The sequence below is a fragment of the Medicago sativa genome, chromosome 6 (genome assembly GCF_051527215.1).
Source record: "Medicago sativa cultivar Bolivia chromosome 6, Bolivia_mono, whole genome shotgun sequence".
In the NCBI taxonomy this organism is placed as follows: domain Eukaryota; kingdom Viridiplantae; phylum Streptophyta; class Magnoliopsida; order Fabales; family Fabaceae; genus Medicago; species Medicago sativa.
Window position 1 is genome coordinate 47,152,329 of NC_140754.1, and position 26,582 is coordinate 47,178,910.

General features: G+C 34.9%; 1 protein-coding gene across 3 annotated transcripts; it reads right to left on the reverse strand.

Annotated features, from left to right (window-relative positions):
* Window positions 1-2,199: 2,199 nt before the first annotated feature.
* LOC146915507 (uncharacterized) lies at window positions 2,200-12,372 on the reverse strand. 3 transcript variants are annotated; one of them, XM_085717879.1, is made up of 4 exons: window positions 12,206-12,372; window positions 10,125-10,157; window positions 8,600-9,620; window positions 2,210-2,584 (listed from the first exon to the last, which is right to left on the reverse strand). In XM_085717879.1, exons 3-4 carry the CDS (start codon window positions 9,612-9,614, stop codon window positions 2,568-2,570), a joined length of 1,032 nt encoding a protein of 343 aa, XP_085574005.1. In that variant the 5' UTR covers window positions 9,615-9,620; window positions 10,125-10,157; window positions 12,206-12,372; the 3' UTR covers window positions 2,210-2,567. The 3 variants fall into 3 exon arrangements, 2 of the variants coding, with proteins under 2 accessions (XP_085574006.1, XP_085574005.1); XM_085717880.1 differs by lacking the exon at window positions 10,125-10,157 and having other exon boundaries at window positions 2,200-2,584; XR_015014626.1 differs by lacking the exon at window positions 8,600-9,620 and having other exon boundaries at window positions 2,415-2,584; window positions 12,206-12,347.
* Between the last annotated feature and the right edge of the window lie 14,210 nt (window positions 12,373-26,582).

Genomic DNA, 26,582 nt, shown 5'->3' on the forward strand with positions numbered 1-26,582 from the left:
AGGCTAACATTTCATTTTCGCGACAAAAGTCATTTCAATACTTTCATTTTAGCGAATTTCAAGCCAAATAGGTTCACATATCATGTTTCGCATCAAGGGACATCGAGGGACATGTTCAACCTTCATATTTAACAGACATGTAACAATATAATCTAAAATCTTGTTTTCGCGATAAGGGTCATCTCATTACTTTCTATTTACCAAATTTAAAACGAAATTGGTTCAAATATTATGTTACGCAATAAAGAACATCGAGGGACAAATTCAATATTAATATTTATCAAACTTTTAACCATATAGGCTAAAATCTCATTTTTGGGACAATGGTCATTCAAATAATTTCATTTTGCCGAATACAAAACCAAATAGGTTCACATATCATGTTTCGTATCAAGGGATATCGAGGGACAAGTTCAACCTTTATCAAACTTCTAACCATATAGGCTAAAATAGGCTAAAATCTCATTTTTGGGACAATGGTCATTCAAATAATTTCATTTTGCCGAATACAAAACCAAATAGGTTCACATATCATGTTTCGTATCAAGGGATATCGAGGGACAAGTTCAACCTTTATCAAACTTCTAACCATATAGGCTAAAATAGGCTAAAATCTCATTTTCGCGACCAAGTCATTCCAATACTTTCATTTTTCCGAATATGAAACCAAATAGGTTCACATATCATGTTTCGCATCAAGGGACATCGAGGGACAAGTTCACTGTTTATCAAACTTCTAACCACATAGGCTAACATTTCATTTTCGCGACAAAAGTCATTTCAATACTTTCATTTTAGCGAATTTCAAGCCAAATAGGTTCACATATCATGTTTCGCATCAAGGGACATCGAGGGACATGTTCAACCTTCATATTTAACAAACATGTAACAATATAAGCTAAAATCTCGTTTTTGCGATAAGGGTCATCTCATTAGTTTCTATTTACCAAATTTAAAACGAAATTGGTTCAAATATTATGTTACGCAATAAAGGACATCGAGGGACAAATTCAACATCAATATTTATCAAACTTTTAACCATATAGGCTAAAATCTCATTTTTGGGACAATGGTCATTCAAATAATTTTATTTTGCCGAATACAAAACCAAATATGTTCACATATCATGTTTCGTATCAAGGGAGATCGAGGGACAAGTTCAACCTTTATCAAACTTCTAACCATATAGGCTCAAATAGGCTAAAATCTCATTTTCGCGACAAAGTCATTCCAATACTTTCATTTTTCCGAATATGAAACCAAATAGGTTCACATATCATGTTTCGCATCAAGGGACATCGAGGGACAAGTTCACTGTTTATCAAACTTCTAACCACATAGGCTAACATTTCATTTTCGCGACAAAAGTCATTTCAATACTTTCATTTTAGCGAATTTCAAGCCAAATAGGTTCACATATCATGTTTCGCATCAAGGGACATCGAGGGACATGTTCAACCTTCATATTTAACAAACATGTAACAATATAAGCTAAAATCTCGTTTTTGCGATAAGGGTCATCTCATTAGTTTCAATTTACCAAATTTAAAACGAAATTGGTTCAAATATTATGTTACGCAATAAAGGACATCGAGGGACAAATTCAACATTAATATTTATCAAACTTTTAACCATATAGGCTAAAATCTCATTTTTGGGACAATAGTCATTCAAATAATTTCATTTTGCCGAATACAAAACCAAATATGTTCACATATCATGTTTCGTATCAAGGGAGATCGAGGGACAAGTTCAACCTTTATCAAACTTCTAACCATATAGGCTAAAATAGGCTAAAATCTCATTTTCGCGACAAAGTCATTCCAATACTTTCATTTTTCCGAATATGAAACCAAATAGGTTCACATATCATGTTTCGTATCAAGGGACATCGAGGGACAAGTTCACTGTTTATCAAACTTCTAACCACATAGGCTAACATTTCATTTTCGCGACAAAAGTCATTTCAATACTTTCATTTTAGCGAATTTCAAGCCAAATAGGTTCACATATCATGTTTCGCATCAAGGGACATCGAGGGACATGTTCAACCTTCATATTTAACAGACATGTAACAATATAATCTAAAATCTTGTTTTCGCGATAAGGGTCATCTCATTACTTTCTATTTACCAAATTTAAAACGAAATTGGTTCAAATATTATGTTACGCAATAAAGAATGTAACGCCCTAAACCCGGAAGCAATAATCATGCAATTTTAAATAATAAATATCCAAAAAGGTTTAGACGTCACGTCGTCATTTGTTTCAAGACATACAAATATTCAATTTCAAAAAAACTACGCAGCGGAAAATTTCAACAATCAACATAAAAATCTCAGAGACATACAGTCATCCTCAGGTACATCTAGTAACCACCTCAAAGGCCATAACAAGGCTCAACACATAAGAAATATCTCAACAGTCATATAAAAAAATCTCAACATAAACCAACAATAAAAGTAAGACTCGATATCCTAATCAGAGCCCGACACTACTAAACTCCAAAGCAGATAAAGGAGGAAGCTTCCGCTATCCTCAAGCAACTCACCAAGCCAGCTAAGCAACTAATCCTGCACACCGTCTACCCATTCATAAGAATAAGGCAGGCGGTCAACCAAACGACCACTGGGGGTTAGACATCATTCAAATCAAATTAAGCACAATTAAATGAAAATAAACAACATAACTAATTTCAGATGATCAATGAAATCTAATCATATTATTCACAAGGATTCATCGTCATTTATTCAACATTAATCATACAAATGTGCTATATCATAACAAGTGTACTTTCACACCTTCATATATCACCAAATTTCACTAAGTATGCAATCACCAAAATTTCATCAATGTACATATTTCACCAAGGTTCACCAAGCACATATCAAACATAGCACATTTAAACCTTAATGAATGTATGTAATGCGCCTAGACACGACTTTATATGCATGTGGTACCGAATCATCGTCAAGGTCGTCACCTCAAAACATCGCCTCTTGATACAAAATTGTATCATAAACATCGCCTCTAAACATCGCCTCTGGACACTTATGAATGCATGAATATATGACACCACAATGCATACGATCATACAATAATTCACCAACATGAACACCGACATCTTTCATACATGCAACCACCATCAGTATCATCACCAAATTGCATGTAAGAATTCACCTTTTATTACAAATCACCAACACCAAAATCATCATCAATAAGCTTCATCTCAAAGAAGCAACAAGGTTCCAAATTCACATTTCACGTATAACGGACATCTAACAACATCATGATATTCATCACATTAAACACCCAAACTTCATTGATTCGTTCTTATTCTATCATATCATTATGAACACAATTAATTTAAATCACTATGAAAATTATAATATACTTTTACAAGATCAACAAGCCAAATATAAGAATATTATAATTCAAAGTAGGCATGGCATATCAGTGCTAAGGTGAGACAAGAAAAAAAACAATTCCAAATACTCTAGAACTAAGCACCGTATACATGCACCAATGGGTTCCTATATCTGGTGAACTCAATTTATATACATGTAATTGTCAAAAAAAAATAACTAGTGGAAAGAAGTCCTTATATAACAGTGAGCAATAACACAGCTCATAACTACTATTAAGAAGATATATAATTATTTCCTCCAAAATTGCATCATGTTTTCCAAAGATTATGGATATATAATGATTTGAATTGAAACTAATTTCCCATTCTTAAAGAACCAAAAGTTCACTCACACAGCAAAAAGCATGTAATGATAGTTTCTATATTTTAAGGAAAACCAATTAAAATTCAAGCAATTGCGGCAGACTTGGCAACAGAGGAGGAATAATGCGCATTGCCAAGTGAATTAGTGCCTACATGAACATTATCTAGACTAGATGCATTACTACCTTTGTAATCTAACCCAAGTAGGATAACTAGTTGAAAACCACATATTCTCTCTTAATTATTGCAAACAAATCAAACTAGAAGGTGTACTCATCTATAGGGACAATTTCTATATCATATCATGCATTCACGTAAAGAAAAAAAAAAAAAAATTGCATCATATGGTCATAATGAGTTAACTAAGATTTTCAGCCTCAATTTTGTATAACCGAACACTAATACACAATGGAATCATACTAGTTAATCCTTCAAATAAAATCAGGTAGCAAATATGGGTCACGGCTGGCAGAAGCATCAAACAATTCCTTAGTGAAAATCGAAACAGAGAGGTAGCAACAGGGAACACTAATGTTAAATAAACTGGGATGGGTTTTTATTGGATGTCTCTAATCACAAAAACACTAATAACAACTTAGTTTCTTCACTTTCATATACACCCATTAACATAGCAAGAACACAAATTATGAATTCATCATCATTCAACAACCACAATCATGATTTTTCATCACTTTAAGCAAAAATCCCAAAAACCACTTATTATGAATCAAAAGCATGAATATGAACATGTTAATTCACCAATTCAACAAAAATTAGTATACACATAATTACCCACTAATTAGGAGTACGAATTTCACAAAACAAAATCATCAATTCATCAATTCAACAATTAATCATAAGCTAAGAAAAGTGATTATGAGGATAAGTATCTAACCCCCTTACCTCAAAGCTTTACCAACACTAGCTATGGCTTCACTCTCCCCTTAGCTCTTGAATTTCACCTCTCCTAAGCTCTTGGTCTTCTTTCCTCTAAGCTCTTCTCTTGCTCCCACTTTCTCTCTCTACCTCTCTCTATGTTTGTGACAATTTGGAATAATGAGAAATGACCTAATTTTTCTCTTAAGGGATATCCTTATATACACCACATGTTGGGCTAAATTAGGTTAGAGATTAATGGGCCTCTAAAACTCATGTCACTAAATTCTCAAAAAGTCACCACATTTACTTAAGCCGTTAAAACACCGGATAATTAATATCCCTAAATTATTACAACTAGTTATTTCTATCTTAGTAAAAATAACTATTCTCACAAAAAAAAAAAAAATAACCTTCTTAAAAAAAAACTAATTTACCCTCGCTCACCAAATGACCAAAATACCCCTAAGTCTAAAATGACTAAAATACCCTTCTTAAGCTAGAATCCAATAATCCCGAATAAAATACACACAAATACGAGTAATCACACACAAACACACATAAAAACAAATAAAATAAATCTGACGAAAATGGGGCTGTTACAACTCTCCCCCTCTAAAAAGAATTTTCGCCCTCGAAAATTACCTGAAGGAAACAACTCCGGATACGAAACCTTCATCATACTCTCCGATTCCCAGGTAGCACTCTCACCAGTTGGTCCAACCCAAATCACCTTCACCAAAATAATCTCTTTTCCTCTTAAGCGCTTCACTTCCCGATCTTCAATTCTAACTGGCCAAGTCTCAACAGTCAAATTCTCTTTTACTTCCAAATCATCCACTTGAATCACATGTGACGCATCGTACACGTACTTCCTCAACTGAGACACATGAAACACATCATGAAGATTCGACAACGACGGCGGTAACGCAATCCGATACGCTACAACTCCAATCTTCTCTATAATCTCAAACGGTCCAACAAAACGAGGTGTCAACTTCCGACACTTCAAAGCACGTCCAACACCGGTTACAGGATTCACCCTTAGAAACACATGATCACCAACCTGAAACTCAATATCCTTTCTCCTCTTGTCATGATAGCTCTTCTGCCTACTCTGAGACGCTTTCATCTTCTCTTGGATCATCTTCACCTTCTCCGTAGTCTCTTGCACCACTTCCGGTCCTAACAAAACACTTTCTCCTGACTCATACCAACACAACGGCGTCCTACACCTCCGTCCATACAAAGCCTCAAACGGTGCCATCCCGATACTAGAGTGAAAACTGTTGTTGTAAGTAAACTCAATCAACGGTAAACATTCAACCCAACTGACACCTTGCTCCAAAACACAAGCTCTCAACAAATCCTCTAAACTCTGAATCGTCCTCTCCGTCTGCCCATCAGTCTGGGGATGATAAGCAGAACTCAACCTCAACTTGGTTCCCAAAGCTGCTTGCAGACTCTCCCAAAACTTAGAAGTAAACCTTGGATCTCTATCTGACACGATGCTAGAAGGAATACCATGCAACCTGACAATCTGCTCAATGTAGATCTCAGCCAACTTCGCCACGGACATACCAGTCTTGATAGGAACGAAATGTGCCGACTTCGTCAAACGATCAACAATCACCCAAATTGAATCAAAACCCTTCACAGTCTTCGGCAACGCTCCGACAAAGTCCATAGAGATACTATCCCATTTCCATTCTGGCACAAACAACGGTTGCATCAAACCCGACGGCTTCCGATGTTCAATCTTTGACTTCTGACAAATCAAACAAGCATAAACAAACTTTGCAATTTCCTTTTTCATTCCAGGCCACCAAAACAACTTCTTCAAATCCTGATACATCTTCGTCGCTCCTGGATGAATACTCAGACTACTCCTGTGACCTTCTTCCAAAATCCGTTTCTTAAGCTCAAGTATATCTGGCACACAAACTCGGTCACGAAACATCAAAACACCGTTCTCATTCAATCTGAAGTCCCCACCTTTACCTTGATTAATAAACACCACTCGATCCACAAGTTCCAAATCTTCCTTCTGACCATTCTTGATCTCTTCCAAAATATTACTCGTCAGCTTCAACATTCCCAATCTCACACCATTCGGCGTCAACTCACTAACCAAACTCAAATCTTGAAACTGTTCAATCAACTCCAACTCTTTAACCATCAAAGAAGACATATGTAAAGACTTCCTACTCAAGGCATCTGCCACAACATTCGCCTTCCCGGGATGATAACTCAACTGAAAATCAAAATCCTTAAGATATTCCAACCATCTTCTCTGCCTCATATTCAACTCTTTCTGATCAAACAAGTATTTCAAACTCTTGTGGTCACTGAACACTTCAAACTTAGAACCATACAAATAGTGCCTCCAAATCTTCAACACAAACACAACTGCCGCCAATTCCAAATCATGAGTCGGATAATTCTTCTCATGCACTTTCAACTGCCTTGATGCATAAGCCACAACCTGACGATTCTGCATTAACACACCACCAAGACCCATCTTAGAAGCATCACAATACACAACAAACGATTCCTTTGGATTTGGCAAAATCAGCACTGGCGCTGAAGTCAACCTCTTCTTCAACTCTTGGAAACTCTTCTCACACTTAGCATCCCAAACATATGCTTGCCCCTTCCGAGTCAACTGTGTCAATGGCAACGCCAACTTAGAGAATCCTTCAATAAACCTCCGATAGTAACCTGCCAATCCAAGAAAGCTTCTAATCTCAAAAACTGACTTTGGAGTTTCCCACTTCAATACTGCATCAACCTTTGATGGATCCACCGCTATACCACCCTTCGAAATCACATGACCAAGAAAACTCACTTCCCGCAGCCAAAACTCACACTTTGACAACTTAGCAAACAACTTATTCTCCTTCAAGACACTCAACACGATCCTTAGATGCTCAGCATGTTCTTCTTCTGACTTCGAATACACCAAAATATCGTCTATAAACACCACCACAAATTTGTCCAAATATGGATGGAAGATCCTATTCATATATTCCATAAAGACACCCGGCGCATTACTCACACCAAATGGCATCACAGAATACTCATAGTGTCCATACCTTGTTCGGAACGCAGTTTTGGATATATCTTCTGCCTTCACTCTAATCTGATGATATCCAGACCTCAAATCAATCTTGCTAAACACTTCCGCACCAACCAGCTGATCCATCAAATCATCAATCCTCGGAAGCGGATACCGATTCTTGATTGTTACTTTGTTCAACTGCCGATAATCCACACACAACCTCATGCTCCCATCCTTCTTCTTAACCAATAACACTGGAGCACCCCACGGAGAGACACTCGGCCTGATAAACTGCTTCTCGAGCAACTCTTCCAACTGCTTCTTCAATTCACCCAACTCTGATGCAGACATCCGATACGGCGCAATCGAAATAGGACTCGTTCCTGGTACCAAATCAATTGCAAACTCCACTTCCCTCTCCGGCGGCAATTCGGTAATGTCGTCCGGAAAAACTTCTGGAAACTCTTGCACTACCGGCAAATCACAAACTCCTTTCTCACTACTTTCCTTCAATGAAGCAAATATCATGAACACACTAGCTTCATCGTCCAAAGATTTCTTCACTTGCTCCGCGGTTAAGAACTTCCCACCTACCTCAGCTACTGGCTTAGAGAATGTTATACTCTTGGTTAAACAGTTGATGTTCACACCAAAAGACAACATCCAGTCCATACCGAAAATTACATCCATGTGCTTCAACGGAAGGCACACAAGATCCAACTCAAAATCAACATTACCAAAATTAACAGGACATTTAGCACACACCAAGGAAGTAGTCACCGAGCCACTGGCCGGGGTGTCGATGACCATCCCTCGCAACAACGGAGTTACAACCAGATTCAAACGTTCAACACAACTAACCGCGATAAAAGAATGAGTAGCACCAGTATCAATAATTGCAATCAAAGGAGTACTATTGATAAAACACATACCTCGGATTAGATTATCCGGCTGCTCCACTTCCTCCGCGTTCAAAGCAAACACCTTACCCGCCGCCTTCTTCGGCTTGGTACACTTAGTACTGATATGACCTGCATCTCCACAGTTGTAACAAGTAATATCCTGCCTGCACTCAAACGACTTATGACCAGCTTTCCCACACTTGAAGCAACTATCACCCCTCCTACAATCATTAGCAAAATGACCCAAAGTTCCACACTTGTAGCACCTCACCTCAGCAACATTCGGCTTAGAGCCTCCACCCACCTCTTTCTTCTTCCCCTTATCTTTGTTGTATGGCTTCCCAAATCCATGACCCTTTCCTTTCTTATCATGCAATGCTTTGTAATGGTTCACCTTGACCTTTCCGGCATCATCAAACATACGACACTTGTGCACCAAAGTATCGAAATCTCTAATCTCCTGAATACACATGTACTGATAGATATCCGGCCTAAGTCCACTTTCAAACTTCACACACTTAGAAACCATCGCATCCTCGGCATTGATATACGGGCAAAACCTCGAAAGCTCTTCAAACTTTGCAGCATACTCTGCCACTGACCGATTCTCCTGCTTCAAGTTCAAGAATTCCACTTCCTTCCTGGTCCTCAAATCCTCAGGAAAGTACTTCCTCAAAAACTCAGTCTTGAACCTAGCCCAAGTCACTGCCTCTCCACTAGCCTCAAGTCTCCCTTTAGCATTCGTCCACCAGTACTCAGCCTCCTCAGCAAGCATGTGTGTAGCCAACCTGACCTTCTGGTCTTCACTGGTCACCATAGCACGAAAGATCCTCTCCATGCCTTGCACCCATGTCTGAGCTCCCTCTGGGTCAAACCTTCCCTTGAACGTTGGCGGCTTGTTTCGCAAGAAACGATCGAGCCTCCGCTCCTCCGCTTCTCCATGATCCTGATGACCATTCGCAACCTGCTGGTTGGTTTGAGCCAACACCTGCGCTAATGCAGCCAAGGCCGCTGCAATAGCCGCATCATCTCTACCACCAGCCATCTCTCACTACACACAAACCACAACCAACATATAAGAACAACAGAACAATTATCGAAGATATTCCTATACCATTCACATACAAACAGAAATAATCACCCAATTCTGGTCCGGACAAGACCGACATGGCTCTGATACCAACTTGTAACGCCCTAAACCCGGAAGCAATAATCATGCAATTTTAAATAATATATATCCAAAAAGGTTTAGACGTCACGTCGTCATTTGTTTCAAGACATACAAATATTCAATTTCAAAAAAACTACGCAGCGGAAAATTTCAACAATCAACATAAAAATCTCAGAGACATACAGTCATCCTCAGGTACATCTAGTAACCACCTCAAAGGCCATAACAAGGCTCAACACATAAGAAATATCTCAACAGTCATATAAAAAAATCTCAACATAAACCAACAATAAAAGTAAGACTCGATATCCTAATCAGAGCCCGACACTACTAAACTCCAAAGCAGATAAAGGAGGAAGCTTCCGCTATCCTCAAGCAACTCACCAAGCCAGCTAAGCAACTAATCCTGCACACCGTCTACCCATTCATAAGAATAAGGCAGGCGGTCAACCAAACGACCACTGGGGGTTAGACATCATTCAAATCAAATTAAGCACAATTAAATGAAAATAAACAACATAACTAATTTCAGATGATCAATGAAATCTAATCATATTATTCACAAGGATTCATCGTCATTTATTCAACATTAATCATACAAATGTGCTATATCATAACAAGTGTACTTTCACACCTTCATATATCACCAAATTTCACTAAGTATGCAATCACCAAAATTTCATCAATGTACATATTTCACCAAGGTTCACCAAGCACATATCAAACATAGCACATTTAAACCTTAATGAATGTATGTAATGCGCCTAGACACGACTTTATATGCATGTGGTACCGAATCATCGTCAAGGTCGTCACCTCAAAACATCGCCTCTTGATACAAAATTGTATCATAAACATCGCCTCTAAACATCGCCTCTGGACACTTATGAATGCATGAATATATGACACCACAATGCATACGATCATACAATAATTCACCAACATGAACACCGACATCTTTCATACATGCAACCACCATCAGTATCATCACCAAATTGCATGTAAGAATTCACCTTTTATTACAAATCACCAACACCAAAATCATCATCAATAAGCTTCATCTCAAAGAAGCAACAAGGTTCCAAATTCACATTTCACGTATAACGGACATCTAACAACATCATGATATTCATCACATTAAACACCCAAACTTCATTGATTCGTTCTTATTCTATCATATCATTATGAACACAATTAATTTAAATCACTATGAAAATTATAATATACTTTTACAAGATCAACAAGCCAAATATAAGAATATTATAATTCAAAGTAGGCATGGCATATCAGTGCTAAGGTGAGACAAGAAAAAAAACAATTCCAAATACTCTAGAACTAAGCACCGTATACATGCACCAATGGGTTCCTATATCTGGTGAACTCAATTTATATACATGTAATTGTCAAAAAAAAATAACTAGTGGAAAGAAGTCCTTATATAACAGTGAGCAATAACACAGCTCATAACTACTATTAAGAAGATATATAATTATTTCCTCCAAAATTGCATCATGTTTTCCAAAGATTATGGATATATAATGATTTGAATTGAAACTAATTTCCCATTCTTAAAGAACCAAAAGTTCACTCACACAGCAAAAAGCATGTAATGATAGTTTCTATATTTTAAGGAAAACCAATTAAAATTCAAGCAATTGCGGCAGACTTGGCAACAGAGGAGGAATAATGCGCATTGCCAAGTGAATTAGTGCCTACATGAACATTATCTAGACTAGATGCATTACTACCTTTGTAATCTAACCCAAGTAGGATAACTAGTTGAAAACCACATATTCTCTCTTAATTATTGCAAACAAATCAAACTAGAAGGTGTACTCATCTATAGGGACAATTTCTATATCATATCATGCATTCACGTAAAGAAAAAAAAAAAAAATTGCATCATATGGTCATAATGAGTTAACTAAGATTTTCAGCCTCAATTTTGTATAACCGAACACTAATACACAATGGAATCATACTAGTTAATCCTTCAAATAAAATCAGGTAGCAAATATGGGTCACGGCTGGCAGAAGCATCAAACAATTCCTTAGTGAAAATCGAAACAGAGAGGTAGCAACAGGGAACACTAATGTTAAATAAACTGGGATGGGTTTTTATTGGATGTCTCTAATCACAAAAACACTAATAACAACTTAGTTTCTTCACTTTCATATACACCCATTAACATAGCAAGAACACAAATTATGAATTCATCATCATTCAACAACCACAATCATGATTTTTCATCACTTTAAGCAAAAATCCCAAAAACCACTTATTATGAATCAAAAGCATGAATATGAACATGTTAATTCACCAATTCAACAAAAATTAGTATACACATAATTACCCACTAATTAGGAGTACGAATTTCACAAAACAAAATCATCAATTCATCAATTCAACAATTAATCATAAGCTAAGAAAAGTGATTATGAGGATAAGTATCTAACCCCCTTACCTCAAAGCTTTACCAACACTAGCTATGGCTTCACTCTCCCCTTAGCTCTTGAATTTCACCTCTCCTAAGCTCTTGGTCTTCTTTCCTCTAAGCTCTTCTCTTGCTCCCACTTTCTCTCTCTACCTCTCTCTATGTTTGTGACAATTTGGAATAATGAGAAATGACCTAATTTTTCTCTTAAGGGATATCCTTATATACACCACATGTTGGGCTAAATTAGGTTAGAGATTAATGGGCCTCTAAAACTCATGTCACTAAATTCTCAAAAAGTCACCACATTTACTTAAGCCGTTAAAACACCGGATAATTAATATCCCTAAATTATTACAACTAGTTATTTCTATCTTAGTAAAAATAACTATTCTCACAAAAAAAAAAATAACCTTCTTAAAAAAAAACTAATTTACCCTCGCTCACCAAATGACCAAAATACCCCTAAGTCTAAAATGACTAAAATACCCTTCTTAAGCTAGAATCCAATAATCCCGAATAAAATACACACAAATACGAGTAATCACACACAAACACACATAAAAACAAATAAAATAAATCTGACGAAAATGGGGCTGTTACAAAGAACATCGAGGGACAAATTCAATATTAATATTTATCAAACTTTTAACCATATAGGCTAAAATCTCATTTTTGGGACAATGGTCATTCAAATAAATTCATTTTGCCGAATACAAAACCAAATAGGTTCACATATCATGTTTCGTATCAAGGGATATCGAGGGACAAGTTCAACCTTTATCAAACTTCTAACCATATAGGCTAAAATAGGCTAAAATCTCATTTTTGGGACAATGGTCATTCAAATAATTTCATTTTGCCGAATACAAAACCAAATAGGTTCACATATCATGTTTCGTATCAAGGGATATCGAGGGACAAGTTCAACCTTTATCAAACTTCTAACCATATAGGCTAAAATAGGCTAAAATCTCATTTTCGCGACAAAGTCATTCCAATACTTTCATTTTTCCGAATATGAAACCAAATAGGTTCACATATCATGTTTCGCATCAAGGGACATCGAGGGACAAGTTCACTGTTTATCAAACTTCTAACCACATAGGCTAACATTTCATTTTCGCGACAAGGGTCATTTCAATACTTTCATTAAACCGAATTTCAAACCAAATAGGTTCACATATCATGTTTCGCATCAAGGGACATCGAGGGACATGTTCAACCTTCATATTTAACAAACATGTAACAATATAAGCTAAAATCTCGTTTTTGCGATAAGGGTCATCTCATTAGTTTCTATTTACCAAATTTAAAACGAAATTGGTTCAAATATTATGTTACGCAATAAAGGACATCGAGGGACAAATTCAACATCAATATTTATCAAACTTTTAACCATATAGGCTAAAATCTCATTTTTGGGACAATGGTCATTCAAATAATTTTATTTTGCCGAATACAAAACCAAATATGTTCACATATCATGTTTCGTATCAAGGGAGATCGAGGGACAAGTTCAACCTTTATCAAACTTCTAACCATATAGGCTCAAATAGGCTAAAATCTCATTTTCGCGACAAAGTCATTCCAATACTTTCATTTTTCCGAATATGAAACCAAATAGGTTCACATATCATGTTTCGCATCAAGGGACATCGAGGGACAAGTTCACTGTTTATCAAACTTCTAACCACATAGGCTAACATTTCATTTTCGCGACAAAAGTCATTTCAATACTTTCATTTTAGCGAATTTCAAGCCAAATAGGTTCACATATCATGTTTCGCATCAAGGGACATCGAGGGACATGTTCAACCTTCATATTTAACAAACATGTAACAATATAAGCTAAAATCTCGTTTTTGCGATAAGGGTCATCTCATTAGTTTCAATTTACCAAATTTAAAACGAAATTGGTTCAAATATTATGTTACGCAATAAAGGACATCGAGGGACAAATTCAACATTAATATTTATCAAACTTTTAACCATATAGGCTAAAATCTCATTTTTGGGACAATGGTCATTCAAATAATTTCATTTTGCCGAATACAAAACCAAATATGTTCACATATCATGTTTCGTATCAAGGGAGATCGAGGGACAAGTTCAACCTTTATCAAACTTCTAACCATATAGGCTAAAATAGGCTAAAATCTCATTTTCGCGACAAAGTCATTCCAATACTTTCATTTTTCCGAATATGAAACCAAATAGGTTCACATATCATGTTTCGTATCAAGGGACATCGAGGGACAAGTTCACTGTTTATCAAACTTCTAACCACATAGGCTAACATTTCATTTTCGCGACAAAAGTCATTTCAATACTTTCATTTTAGCGAATTTCAAGCCAAATAGGTTCACATATCATGTTTCGCATCAAGGGACATCGAGGGACATGTTCAACCTTCATATTTAACAGACATGTAACAATATAATCTAAAATCTTGTTTTCGCGATAAGGGTCATCTCATTACTTTCTATTTACCAAATTTAAAACGAAATTGGTTCAAATATTATGTTACGCAATAAAGAACATCGAGGGACAAATTCAATATTAATATTTATCAAACTTTTAACCATATAGGCTAAAATCTCATTTTTGGGACAATGGTCATTCAAATAATTTCATTTTGCCGAATACAAAACCAAATAGGTTCACATATCATGTTTCGTATCAAGGGATATCGAGGGACAAGTTCAACCTTTATCAAACTTCTAACCATATAGGCTAAAATAGGCTAAAATCTCATTTTTGGGACAATGGTCATTCAAATAATTTCATTTTGCCGAATACAAAACCAAATAGGTTCACATATCATGTTTCGTATCAAGGGATATCGAGGGACAAGTTCAACCTTTATCAAACTTCTAACCATATAGGCTAAAATAGGCTAAAATCTCATTTTCGCGACAAAGTCATTCCAATACTTTCATTTTTCCGAATATGAAACCAAATAGGTTCACATATCATGTTTCGCATCAAGGGACATCGAGGGACAAGTTCACTGTTTATCAAACTTCTAACCACATAGGCTAACATTTCATTTTCGCGACAAGGGTCATTTCAATACTTTCATTAAACCGAATTTCAAACCAAATAGGTTCACATATCATGTTTCGCATCAAGGGACATCGAGGGACATGTTCAACCTTCATATTTAACAAACATGTAACAATATAAGCTAAAATCTCGTTTTTGCGATAAGGGTCATCTCATTAGTTTCTATTTACCAAATTTAAAACGAAATTGGTTCAAATATTATGTTACGCAATAAAGGACATCGAGGGACAAATTCAACATCAATATTTATCAAACTTTTAACCATATAGGCTAAAATCTCATTTTTGGGACAATGGTCATTCAAATAATTTTATTTTGCCGAATACAAAACCAAATATGTTCACATATCATGTTTCGTATCAAGGGAGATCGAGGGACAAGTTCAACCTTTATCAAACTTCTAACCATATAGGCTCAAATAGGCTAAAATCTCATTTTCGCGACAAAGTCATTCCAATACTTTCATTTTTCCGAATATGAAACCAAATAGGTTCACATATCATGTTTCGCATCAAGGGACATCGAGGGACAAGTTCACTGTTTATCAAACTTCTAACCACATAGGCTAACATTTCATTTTCGCGACAAAAGTCATTTCAATACTTTCATTTTAGCGAATTTCAAGCCAAATAGGTTCACATATCATGTTTCGCATCAAGGGACATCGAGGGACATGTTCAACCTTCATATTTAACAAACATGTAACAATATAAGCTAAAATCTCGTTTTTGCGATAAGGGTCATCTCATTAGTTTCAATTTACCAAATTTAAAACGAAATTGGTTCAAATATTATGTTACGCAATAAAGGACATCGAGGGACAAATTCAACATTAATATTTATCAAACTTTTAACCATATAGGCTAAAATCTCATTTTTGGGACAATGGTCATTCAAATAATTTCATTTTGCCGAATACAAAACCAAATATGTTCACATATCATGTTTCGTATCAAGGGAGATCGAGGGACAAGTTCAACCTTTATCAAACTTCTAACCATATAGGCTAAAATAGGCTAAAATCTCATTTTCGCGACAAAGTCATTCCAATACTTTCATTTTTCCGAATATGAAACCAAATAGGTTCACATATCATGTTTCGTATCAAGGGACATCGAGGGACAAGTTCACTGTTTATCAAACTTCTAACCACATAGGCTAACATTTCATTTTCGCGACAAAAGTCATTTCAATACTTTCATTTTAGCGAATTTCAAGCCAAATAGGTTCACATATCATGTTTCGCATCAAGGGACATCGAGGGACATGTTCAACCTTCATATTTAACAGACATGTAACAATATAATCTAAAATCTTGTTTTCGCGATAAGGGTCATCTCATTACTTTCTATTTACCAAATTTAAAACGAAATTGGTTCAAATATTATGTTACGCAATAAAGAACATCGAGGGACAAATTCAATATTAATATTTATCAAACTTTTAACCATATAGGCTAAAATCTCATTTTTGGGACAATGGTCATTCAAATAATTTCATTTTGCCGAATACAAAACCAAATAGGTTCACATATCATGTTTCGTATCAAGGGATATCGAGGGACAAGTTCAACCTTTATCAAACTTCTAACCATATAGGCTAAAATAGGCTAAAATCTCATTTTTGGGACAATGGTCATTCAAATAATTTCATTTTGCCGAATACAAAACCAAATAGGTTCACATATCATGTTTCGTATCAAGGGATATCGAGGGACAAGTTCAACCTTTATCAAACTTCTAACCATATAGGCTAAAATAGGCTAAAATCTCATTTTCGCGACAAAGTCATTCCAATACTTTCATTTTTCCGAATATGAAACCAAATAGGTTCACATATCATGTTTCGCATCAAGGGACATCGAGGGACAAGTTCACTGTTTATCAAACTTCTAACCACATAGGCTAACATTTCATTTTCGCGACAAGGGTCATTTCAATACTTTCATTAAACCGAATTTCAAACCAAATAGGTTCACATATCATGTTTCGCATCAAGGGACATCGAGGGACATGTTCAACCTTCATATTTAACAAACATGTAACAATATAAGCTAAAATCTCGTTTTTGCGATAAGGGTCATCTCATTAGTTTCTATTTACCAAATTTAAAACGAAATTGGTTCAAATATTATGTTACGCAATAAAGGACATCGAGGGACAAATTCAACATCAATATTTATCAAACTTTTAACCATATAGGCTAAAATCTCATTTTTGGGACAATGGTCATTCAAATAATTTTATTTTGCCGAATACAAAACCAAATATGTTCACATATCATGTTTCGTATCAAGGGAGATCGAGGGACAAGTTCAACCTTTATCAAACTTCTAACCATATAGGCTAAAATAGGCTAAAATCTCATTTTCGCGACAAAGTCATTCCAATACTTTCTTTTTTCCGAATATGAAACCAAATAGGTTCACATATCATGTTTCGCATCAAGGGACATCGAGGGACAAGTTCACTGTTTATCAAACTTCTAACCACATAGGCTAACATTTCATTTTCGCGACAAAAGTCATTTCAATACTTTCATTTTAGCGAATTTCAAGCCAAATAGGTTCACATATCATGTTTCGCATCAAGGGACATCGAGGGACATGTTCAACCTTCATATTTAACAAACATGTAACAATATAAGCTAAAATCTCGTTTTTGCGATAAGGGTCATCTCATTAGTTTCTATTTACCAAATTTAAAACGAAATTGGTTCAAATATTATGTTACGCAATAAAGGACATCGAGGGACAAATTCAACATTAATATTTATCAAACTTTTAACCATATAGGCTAAAATCTCATTTTTGGGACAATGGTCATTCAAATAATTTTATTTTGCCGAATACAAAACCAAATATGTTCACATATCATGTTTCGTATCAAGGGAGATCGAGGGACAAGTTCAACCTTTATCAAACTTCTAACCATATAGGCTAAAATAGGCTAAAATCTCATTTTCGCGACAAAGTCATTCCAATACTTTCATTTTTCCGAATATGAAACCAAATAGGTTCACATATCATGTTTCGTATCAAGGGACATCGAGGGACAAGTTCACTGTTTATCAAACTTCTAACCACATAGGCTAACATTTCATTTTCGCGACAAAAGTCATTTCAATACTTTCATTTTAGCGAATTTCAAGCCAAATAGGTTCACATATCATGTTTCGCATCAAGGGACATCGAGGGACATGTTCAACCTTCATATTTAACAGACATGTAACAATATAATCTAAAATCTTGTTTTCGCGATAAGGGTCATCTCATTACTTTCTATTTACCAAATTTAAAACGAAATTGGTTCAAATATTATGTTACGCAATAAAGAACATCGAGGGACAAATTCAATATTAATATTTATCAAACTTTTAACCATATAGGCTAAAATCTCATTTTTGGGACAATGGTCATTCAAATAATTTCATTTTGCCGAATACAAAACCAAATAGGTTCACATATCATGTTTCGTATCAAGGGATATCGAGGGACAAGTTCAACCTTTATCAAACTTCTAACCATATAGGCTAAAATAGGCTAAAATCTCATTTTTGGGACAATGGTCATTCAAATAATTTCATTTTGCCGAATACAAAACCAAATAGGTTCACATATCATGTTTCGTATCAAGGGATATCGAGGGACAAGTTCAACCTTTATCAAACTTCTAACCATATAGGCTAAAATAGGCTAAAATCTCATTTTCGCGACAAAGTCATTCCAATACTTTCATTTTTCCGAATATGAAACCAAATAGGTTCACATATCATGTTTCGCATCAAGGGACATCGAGGGACAAGTTCACTGTTTATCAAACTTCTAACCACATAGGCTAACATTTCATTTTCGCGACAAGGGTCATTTCAATACTTTCATTAAACCGAATTTCAAACCAAATAGGTTCACATATCATGTTTCGCATCAAGGGACATCGAGGGACATGTTCAACCTTCATATTTAACAAACATGTAACAATATAAGCTAAAATCTCGTTTTTGCGATAAGGGTCATCTCATTAGTTTCTATTTACCAAATTTAAAACGAAATTGGTTCAAATATTATGTTACGCAATAAAGGACATCGAGGGACAAATTCAACATCAATATTTATCAAACTTTTAACCATATAGGCTAAAATCTCATTTTTGGGACAATGGTCATTCAAATAATTTTATTTTGCCGAATACAAAACCAAATATGTTCACATATCATGTTTCGTATCAAGGGAGATCGAGGGACAAGTTCAACCTTTATCAAACTTCTAACCATATAGGCTAAAATAGGCTAAAATCTCATTTTCGCGACAAAGTCATTCCAATACTTTCATTTTTCCGAATATGAAACCAAATAGGTTCACATATCATGTTTCGCATCAAGGGACATCGAGGGACAAGTTCACTGTTTATCAAACTTCTAACCACATAGGCTAACATTTCATTTTCGCGACAAAAGTCATTTCAATACTTTCATTTTAGCGAATTTCAAGCCAAATAGGTTCACATATCATGTTTCGCATCAAGGGACATCGAGGGACATGTTCAACCTTCATATTTAACAAACATGTAACAATATAAGCTAAAATCTCGTTTTTGCGATAAGGGTCATCTCATTAGTTTCTATTTACCAAATTTAAAACGAAATTGGTTCAAATATTATGTTACGCAATAAAGGACATCGAGGGACAAATTCAACATTAATATTTATCAAACTTTTAACCATATAGGCTAAAATCTCATTTTTGGGACAATGGTCATTCAAATAATTTTATTTTGCCGAATACAAAACCAAATATGTTCACATATCATGTTTCGTATCAAGGGAGATCGAGGGACAAGTTCAACCTTTATCAAACTTCTAACCATATAGGCTAAAATAGGCTAAAATCTCATTTTCGCGACAAAGTCATTCCAATACTTTCATTTTTCCGAATATGAAACCAAATAGGTTCACATATCATGTTTCGCATCAAGGGACATCGAGGGACAAGTTCACTGTTTATCAAACTTCTAACCACATAGGCTAACATTTCATTTTCGCGACAAAAGTCATTTCAATACTTTCATTTTAGCGAATTTCAAGCCAAATAGGTTCACATATCATGTTTCGCATCAAGGGACATCGAGGGACATGTTCAACCTTCATATTTAACAGACATGTAACAATATAAGCTAAAATCTTGTTTTCGCGATAAGGGTCATCTCATTACTTTCTATTTACCAAATTTAAAACGAAATTGGTTCAAATATTATGTTACGCAATAAAGAACATCGAGGGACAAATTCAACATTAATATTTATCAAACTTTTAACCATATAGGCTAAAATCTCATTTTTGGGACAATGGTCATTCAAATAATTTTATTTTGCCGAATACAAAACCAAATATGTTCACATATCATGTTTCGTATCAAGGGAGATCGAGGGACAAGTTCAACCTTTATCAAACTTCTAACCATATAGGGTAAAATAGGCTAAAATCTCATTTTCGCGACAAAGTCATTCCAATACTTTCATTTTTCCGAATATGAAACCAAATAGGTTCACATATCATGTTTCGCATCAAGGGACATCGAGGGACAAGTTCACTGTTTATCAAACTTCTAACCACATAGGCTAACATTTCATTTTCGCGACAAGGGTCATTTCAATACTTTCATTAAACCGAATTTCAAACCAAATAGGTTCACATATCATGTTTCGCATCAAGGGACATCGAGGGACATGTTCAACCTTCATATTTAACAAACATGTAACAATATAAGCTAAAATCTCGTTTTTGCGATAAGGGTCATCTCATTAGTTTCTATTTACCAAATTTAAAACGAAATTGGTTCAAATATTATGTTACGCAATAAAGGACATCGAGGGACAAATTCAACATTAATATTTATCAAACTTTTAACCATATAGGCTAAAATCTCATTTTTGGGACAATGGTCATTCAAATAATTTTATTTTGCCGAATACAAAACCAAATATGTTCACATATCATGTTTCGTATCAAGGGAGATCGAGGGACAAGTTCAACCTTTATCAAACTTCTAACCATATAGGCTAAAATAGGCTAAAATCTCATTTTCGCGACAAAGTCATTCCAATACTTTCATTTTTCCGAATATGAAACCAAATAGGTTCACATATCATGTTTCGCATCAAGGGACATCGAGGGACAAGTTCACTGTTTATCAAACTTCTAACCACATAGGCTAACATTTCATTTTCGCGACAAAAGTCATTTCAATACTTTCATTTTAGCGAATTTCAAGCCAAATAGGTTCACATATCATGTTTCGCATCAAGGGACATCGAGGGACATGTTCAACCTTCATATTTAACAGACATGTAACAATATAAGCTAAAATCTTGTTTTCGCGATAAGGGTCATCTCATTACTTTCTATTTACCAAATTTAAAACGAAATTGGTTCAAATATTATGTTACGCAATAAAGAACATCGAGGGACAAATTCAATATTAATATTTATCAAACTTTTAACCATATAGGCTAAAATCTCATTTTTGGGACAATGGTCATTCAAATAATTTCATTTTGCCGAATACAAAACCAAATAGGTTCACATATCATGTTTTGTATCAAGGGATATCGAGGGACAAGTTCAACCTTTATCAAACTTCTAACCATATAGGCTAAAATAGGCTAAAATCTCATTTTCGCGACAAAGTCATTCCAATACTTTCATTTTTCCGAATATGAAACCAAATAGGTTCACATATCATGTTTCGCATCAAGGGACATCGAGGGACAAGTTCACTGTTTATCAAACTTCTAACCACATAGGCTAACATTTCATTTTCGCGACAAAAGTCATTTCAATACTTTCATTTTAGCGAATTTCAAGCCAAATAGGTTCACATATCATGTTTCGCATCAAGGGACATCGAGGGACATGTTCAACCTTCATATTTAACAGACATGTAACAATATAAGCTAAAATCTCGTTTTCGCGATAAGGGTCATCTCATTAGTTTCTATTTACCAAATTTAAAACGAAATTGGTTCAAATATTATGTTACGCAATAAAGGACATCGAGGGATAAATTCAACATTAATATTTATCAAACTTTTAACCATATAGGCTAAAATCTCATTTTTGGGACAATGGTCATTCAAATAATTTCATTTTGCCGAATACAAAACCAAATATGTTCACATATCATGTTTCGTATCAAGGGAGATCGAGGGACAAGTTCAACCTTTATCAAACTCCTAACCATATAGGCTAAAATAGGCTAAAATCTCATTTTCGCGACAAAGTCATTCCAATACTTTCATTTTTCCGAATATGAAACCAAATAGGTTCACATATCATGTTTCGCATCAAGGGACATCGAGGGACAAGTTCACTGTTTATCAAACTTCTAACCACATAGGCTAACATTTCATTTTCGCGACAAAAGTCATTTCAATACTTTCATTTTAGCGAATTTCAAGCCAAATAGGTTCACATATCATGTTTCGCATCAAGGGACATCGAGGGACATGTTCAACCTTCATATTTAACAGACATGTAACAATATAAGCTAAAATCTTGTTTTCGCGATAAGGGTCATCTCATTACTTTCTATTTACCAAATTTAAAACGAAATTGGTTCAAATATTATGTTACGCAATAAAGAACATCGAGGGACAAATTCAATATTAATATTTATCAAACTTTTAACCATATAGGCTAAAATCTCATTTTTGGGACAATGGTCATTCAAATAATTTCATTTTGCCGAATACAAAACCAAATAGGTTCACATATCATGTTTCGTATCAAGGGATATCGAGGGACAAGTTCAACCTTTATCAAACTTCTAACCATATAGGCTAAAATCTCATTTTCGCGACAAAGTCATTCCAATACTTTCATTTTTCCGAATATGAAACCAAATAGGTTCACATATCATGTTTCGCATCAAGGGACATCGAGGGACAAGTTCACTGTTTATCAAACTTCTAACCACATAGGCTAACATTTCATTTTCGCGACAAGGGTCATTTCAATACTTTCATTAAACCGAATTTCAAACCAAATAGGTTCACATATCATGTTTCGCATCAAGGGACATCGAGGGACATGTTCAACCATCATATTTAACAAACATGTAACAATATAAGCTAAAATCTCGTTTTTGCGATAAGGGTCATCTCATTAGTTTCAATTTACCAAATTTAAAACGAAATTGGTTCAAATATTATGTTACGCAATAAAGGACATCGAGGGACAAATTCAACATTAATATTTATCAAACTTTTAACCATATAGGCTAAAATCTCATTTTTGGGACAATGGTCATTCAAATAATTTCATTTTGCCGAATACAAAACCAAATATGTTCACATATCATGTTTCGTATCAAGGGAGATCGAGGGACAAGTTCAACCTTTATCAAACTTCTAACCATATAGGCTAAAATAGGCTAAAATCTCATTTTCGCGACAAAGTCATTCCAATACTTTCATTTTTCCGAATATGAAACCAAATAGGTTCACATATCATGTTTCGCATCAAGGGACATCGAGGGACAAGTTCACTGTTTATCAAACTTCTAACCACATAGGCTAACATTTCATTTTCGCGACAAAAGTCATTTCAATACTTTCATTTTAGCGAATTTCAAGCCAAATAGGTTCACATATCATGTTTCGCATCAAGGGACATCGAGGGACATGTTCAACCTTCATATTTAACAGACATGTAACAATATAATCTAAAATCTTGTTTTCGCGATAAGGGTCATCTCATTACTTTCTATTTACCAAATTTAAAACGAAATTGGTTCAAATATTATGTTACGCAATAAAGAACATCGAGGGACAAATTCAATATTAATATTTATCAAACTTTTAACCATATAGGCTAAAATCTCATTTTTGGGACAATGGTCATTCAAATAATTTCATTATGCCGAATACAAAACCAAATAGGTTCACATATCATGTTTCGTATCAAGGGATATCGAGGGACAAGTTCAACCTTTATCAAACTTCTAACCATATAGGCTAAAATAGGCTAAAATCTCATTTTTGGGACAATGGTCATTCAAATAATTTCATTTTGCCGAATACAAAACCAAATAGGTTCACATATCATGTTTCGTATCAAGGGATATCGAGGGACAAGTTCAACCTTTATCAAACTTCTAACCATATAGGCTAAAATAGGCTAAAATCTCATTTTCGCGACAAAGTCATTCCAATACTTTCATTTTTCCGAATATGAAACCAAATAGGTTCACATATCATGTTTCGCATCAAGGGACATCGAGGGACAAGTTCACTGTTTATCAAACTTCTAACCACATAGGCTAACATTTCATTTTCGCGACAAGGGTCATTTCAATACTTTCATTAAACCGAATTTCAAACCAAATAGGTTCACATATCATGTTTCGCATCAAGGGACATCGAGGGACATGTTCAACCTTCATATTTAACAAACATGTAACAATATAAGCTAAAATCTCGTTTTTGCGATAAGGGTCATCTCATTAGTTTCTATTTACCAAATTTAAAACGAAATTAGTTCAAATATTATGTTACGCAATAAAGGACATCGAGGGACAAATTCAACATTAATATTTATCAAACTTTTAACCATATAGGCTAAAATCTCATTTTTGGGACAATGGTCATTCAAATAATTTTATTTTGCCGAATACAAAACCAAATATGTTCACATATCATGTTTCGTATCAAGGGAGATCGAGGGACAAGTTCAACCTTTATCAAACTTCTAACCATATAGGCTAAAATAGGCTAAAATCTCATTTTCGCGACAAAGTCATTCCAATACTTTCATTTTTCCAAATATGAAACCAAATAGGTTCACATATCATGTTTCGCATCAAGGGACATCGAGGGACAAGTTCACTGTTTATCAAACTTCTAACCACATAGGCTAACATTTCATTTTCGCGACAAAAGTCATTTCAATACTTTCATTTTAGCGAATTTCAAGCCTAAATAGGTTCACATATCATGTTTCGCATCAAGGGACATCGAGGGACATGTTCAACCTTCATATTTAACAAACATGTAACAATATAAGCTAAAATCTCGTTTTTGCGATAAGGGTCATCTCATTAGTTTCTATTTACCAAATTTAAAACGAAATTGGTTCAAATATTATGTTACGCAATAAAGGACATCGAGGGACAAATTCAACATTAATATTTATCAAACTTTTAACCATATAGGCTAAAATCTCATTTTTGGGACAATGGTCATTCAAATAATTTTATTTTGCCGAATACAAAACCAAATATGTTCACATATCATGTTTCGTATCAAGGGAGATCGAGGGACAAGTTCAACCTTTATCAAACTTCTAACCATATAGGCTAAAATAGGCTAAAATCTCATTTTCGCGACAAAGTCATTCCAATACTTTCATTTTTCCGAATATGAAACCAAATAGGTTCACATATCATGTTTCGCATCAAGGGACATCGAGGGACAAGTTCACTGTTTATCAAACTTCTAACCACATAGGCTAACATTTCATTTTCGCGACAAAAGTCATTTCAATACTTTCATTTTAGCGAATTTCAAGCCAAATAGGTTCACATATCATGTTTCGCATCAAGGGACATCGAGGGACATGTTCAACCTTCATATTTAACAGACATGTAACAATATAAGCTAAAATCTTGTTTTCGCGATAAGGGTCATCTCATTACTTTCTATTTACCAAATTTAAAATGAAATTGGTTCAAATATTATGTTACGCAATAAAGAACATCGAGGGACAAATTCAACATTAATATTTATCAAACTTTTAACCATATAGGCTAAAATCTCATTTTTGGGACAATGGTCATTCAAATAATTTTATTTTGCCGAATACAAAACCAAATATGTTCACATATCATGTTTCGTATCAAGGGAGATCGAGGGACAAGTTCAACCTTTATCAAACTTCTAACCATATAGGCTAAAATAGGCTAAAATCTCATTTTCGCGACAAAGTCATTCCAATACTTTCATTTTTCCGAATATGAAACCAAATAGGTTCACATATCATGTTTCGCATCAAGGGACATCGAGGGACAAGTTCACTGTTTATCAAACTTCTAACCACATAGGCTAACATTTCATTTTCGCGACAAGGGTCATTTCAATACTTTCATTAAACCGAATTTCAAACCAAATAGGTTCACATATCATGTTTCGCATCAAGGGACATCGAGGGACATGTTCAACCTTCATATTTAACAAACATGTAACAATATAAGCTAAAATCTCGTTTTTGCGATAAGGGTCATCTCATTAGTTTCTATTTACCAAATTTAAAACGAAATTGGTTCAAATATTATGTTACGCAATAA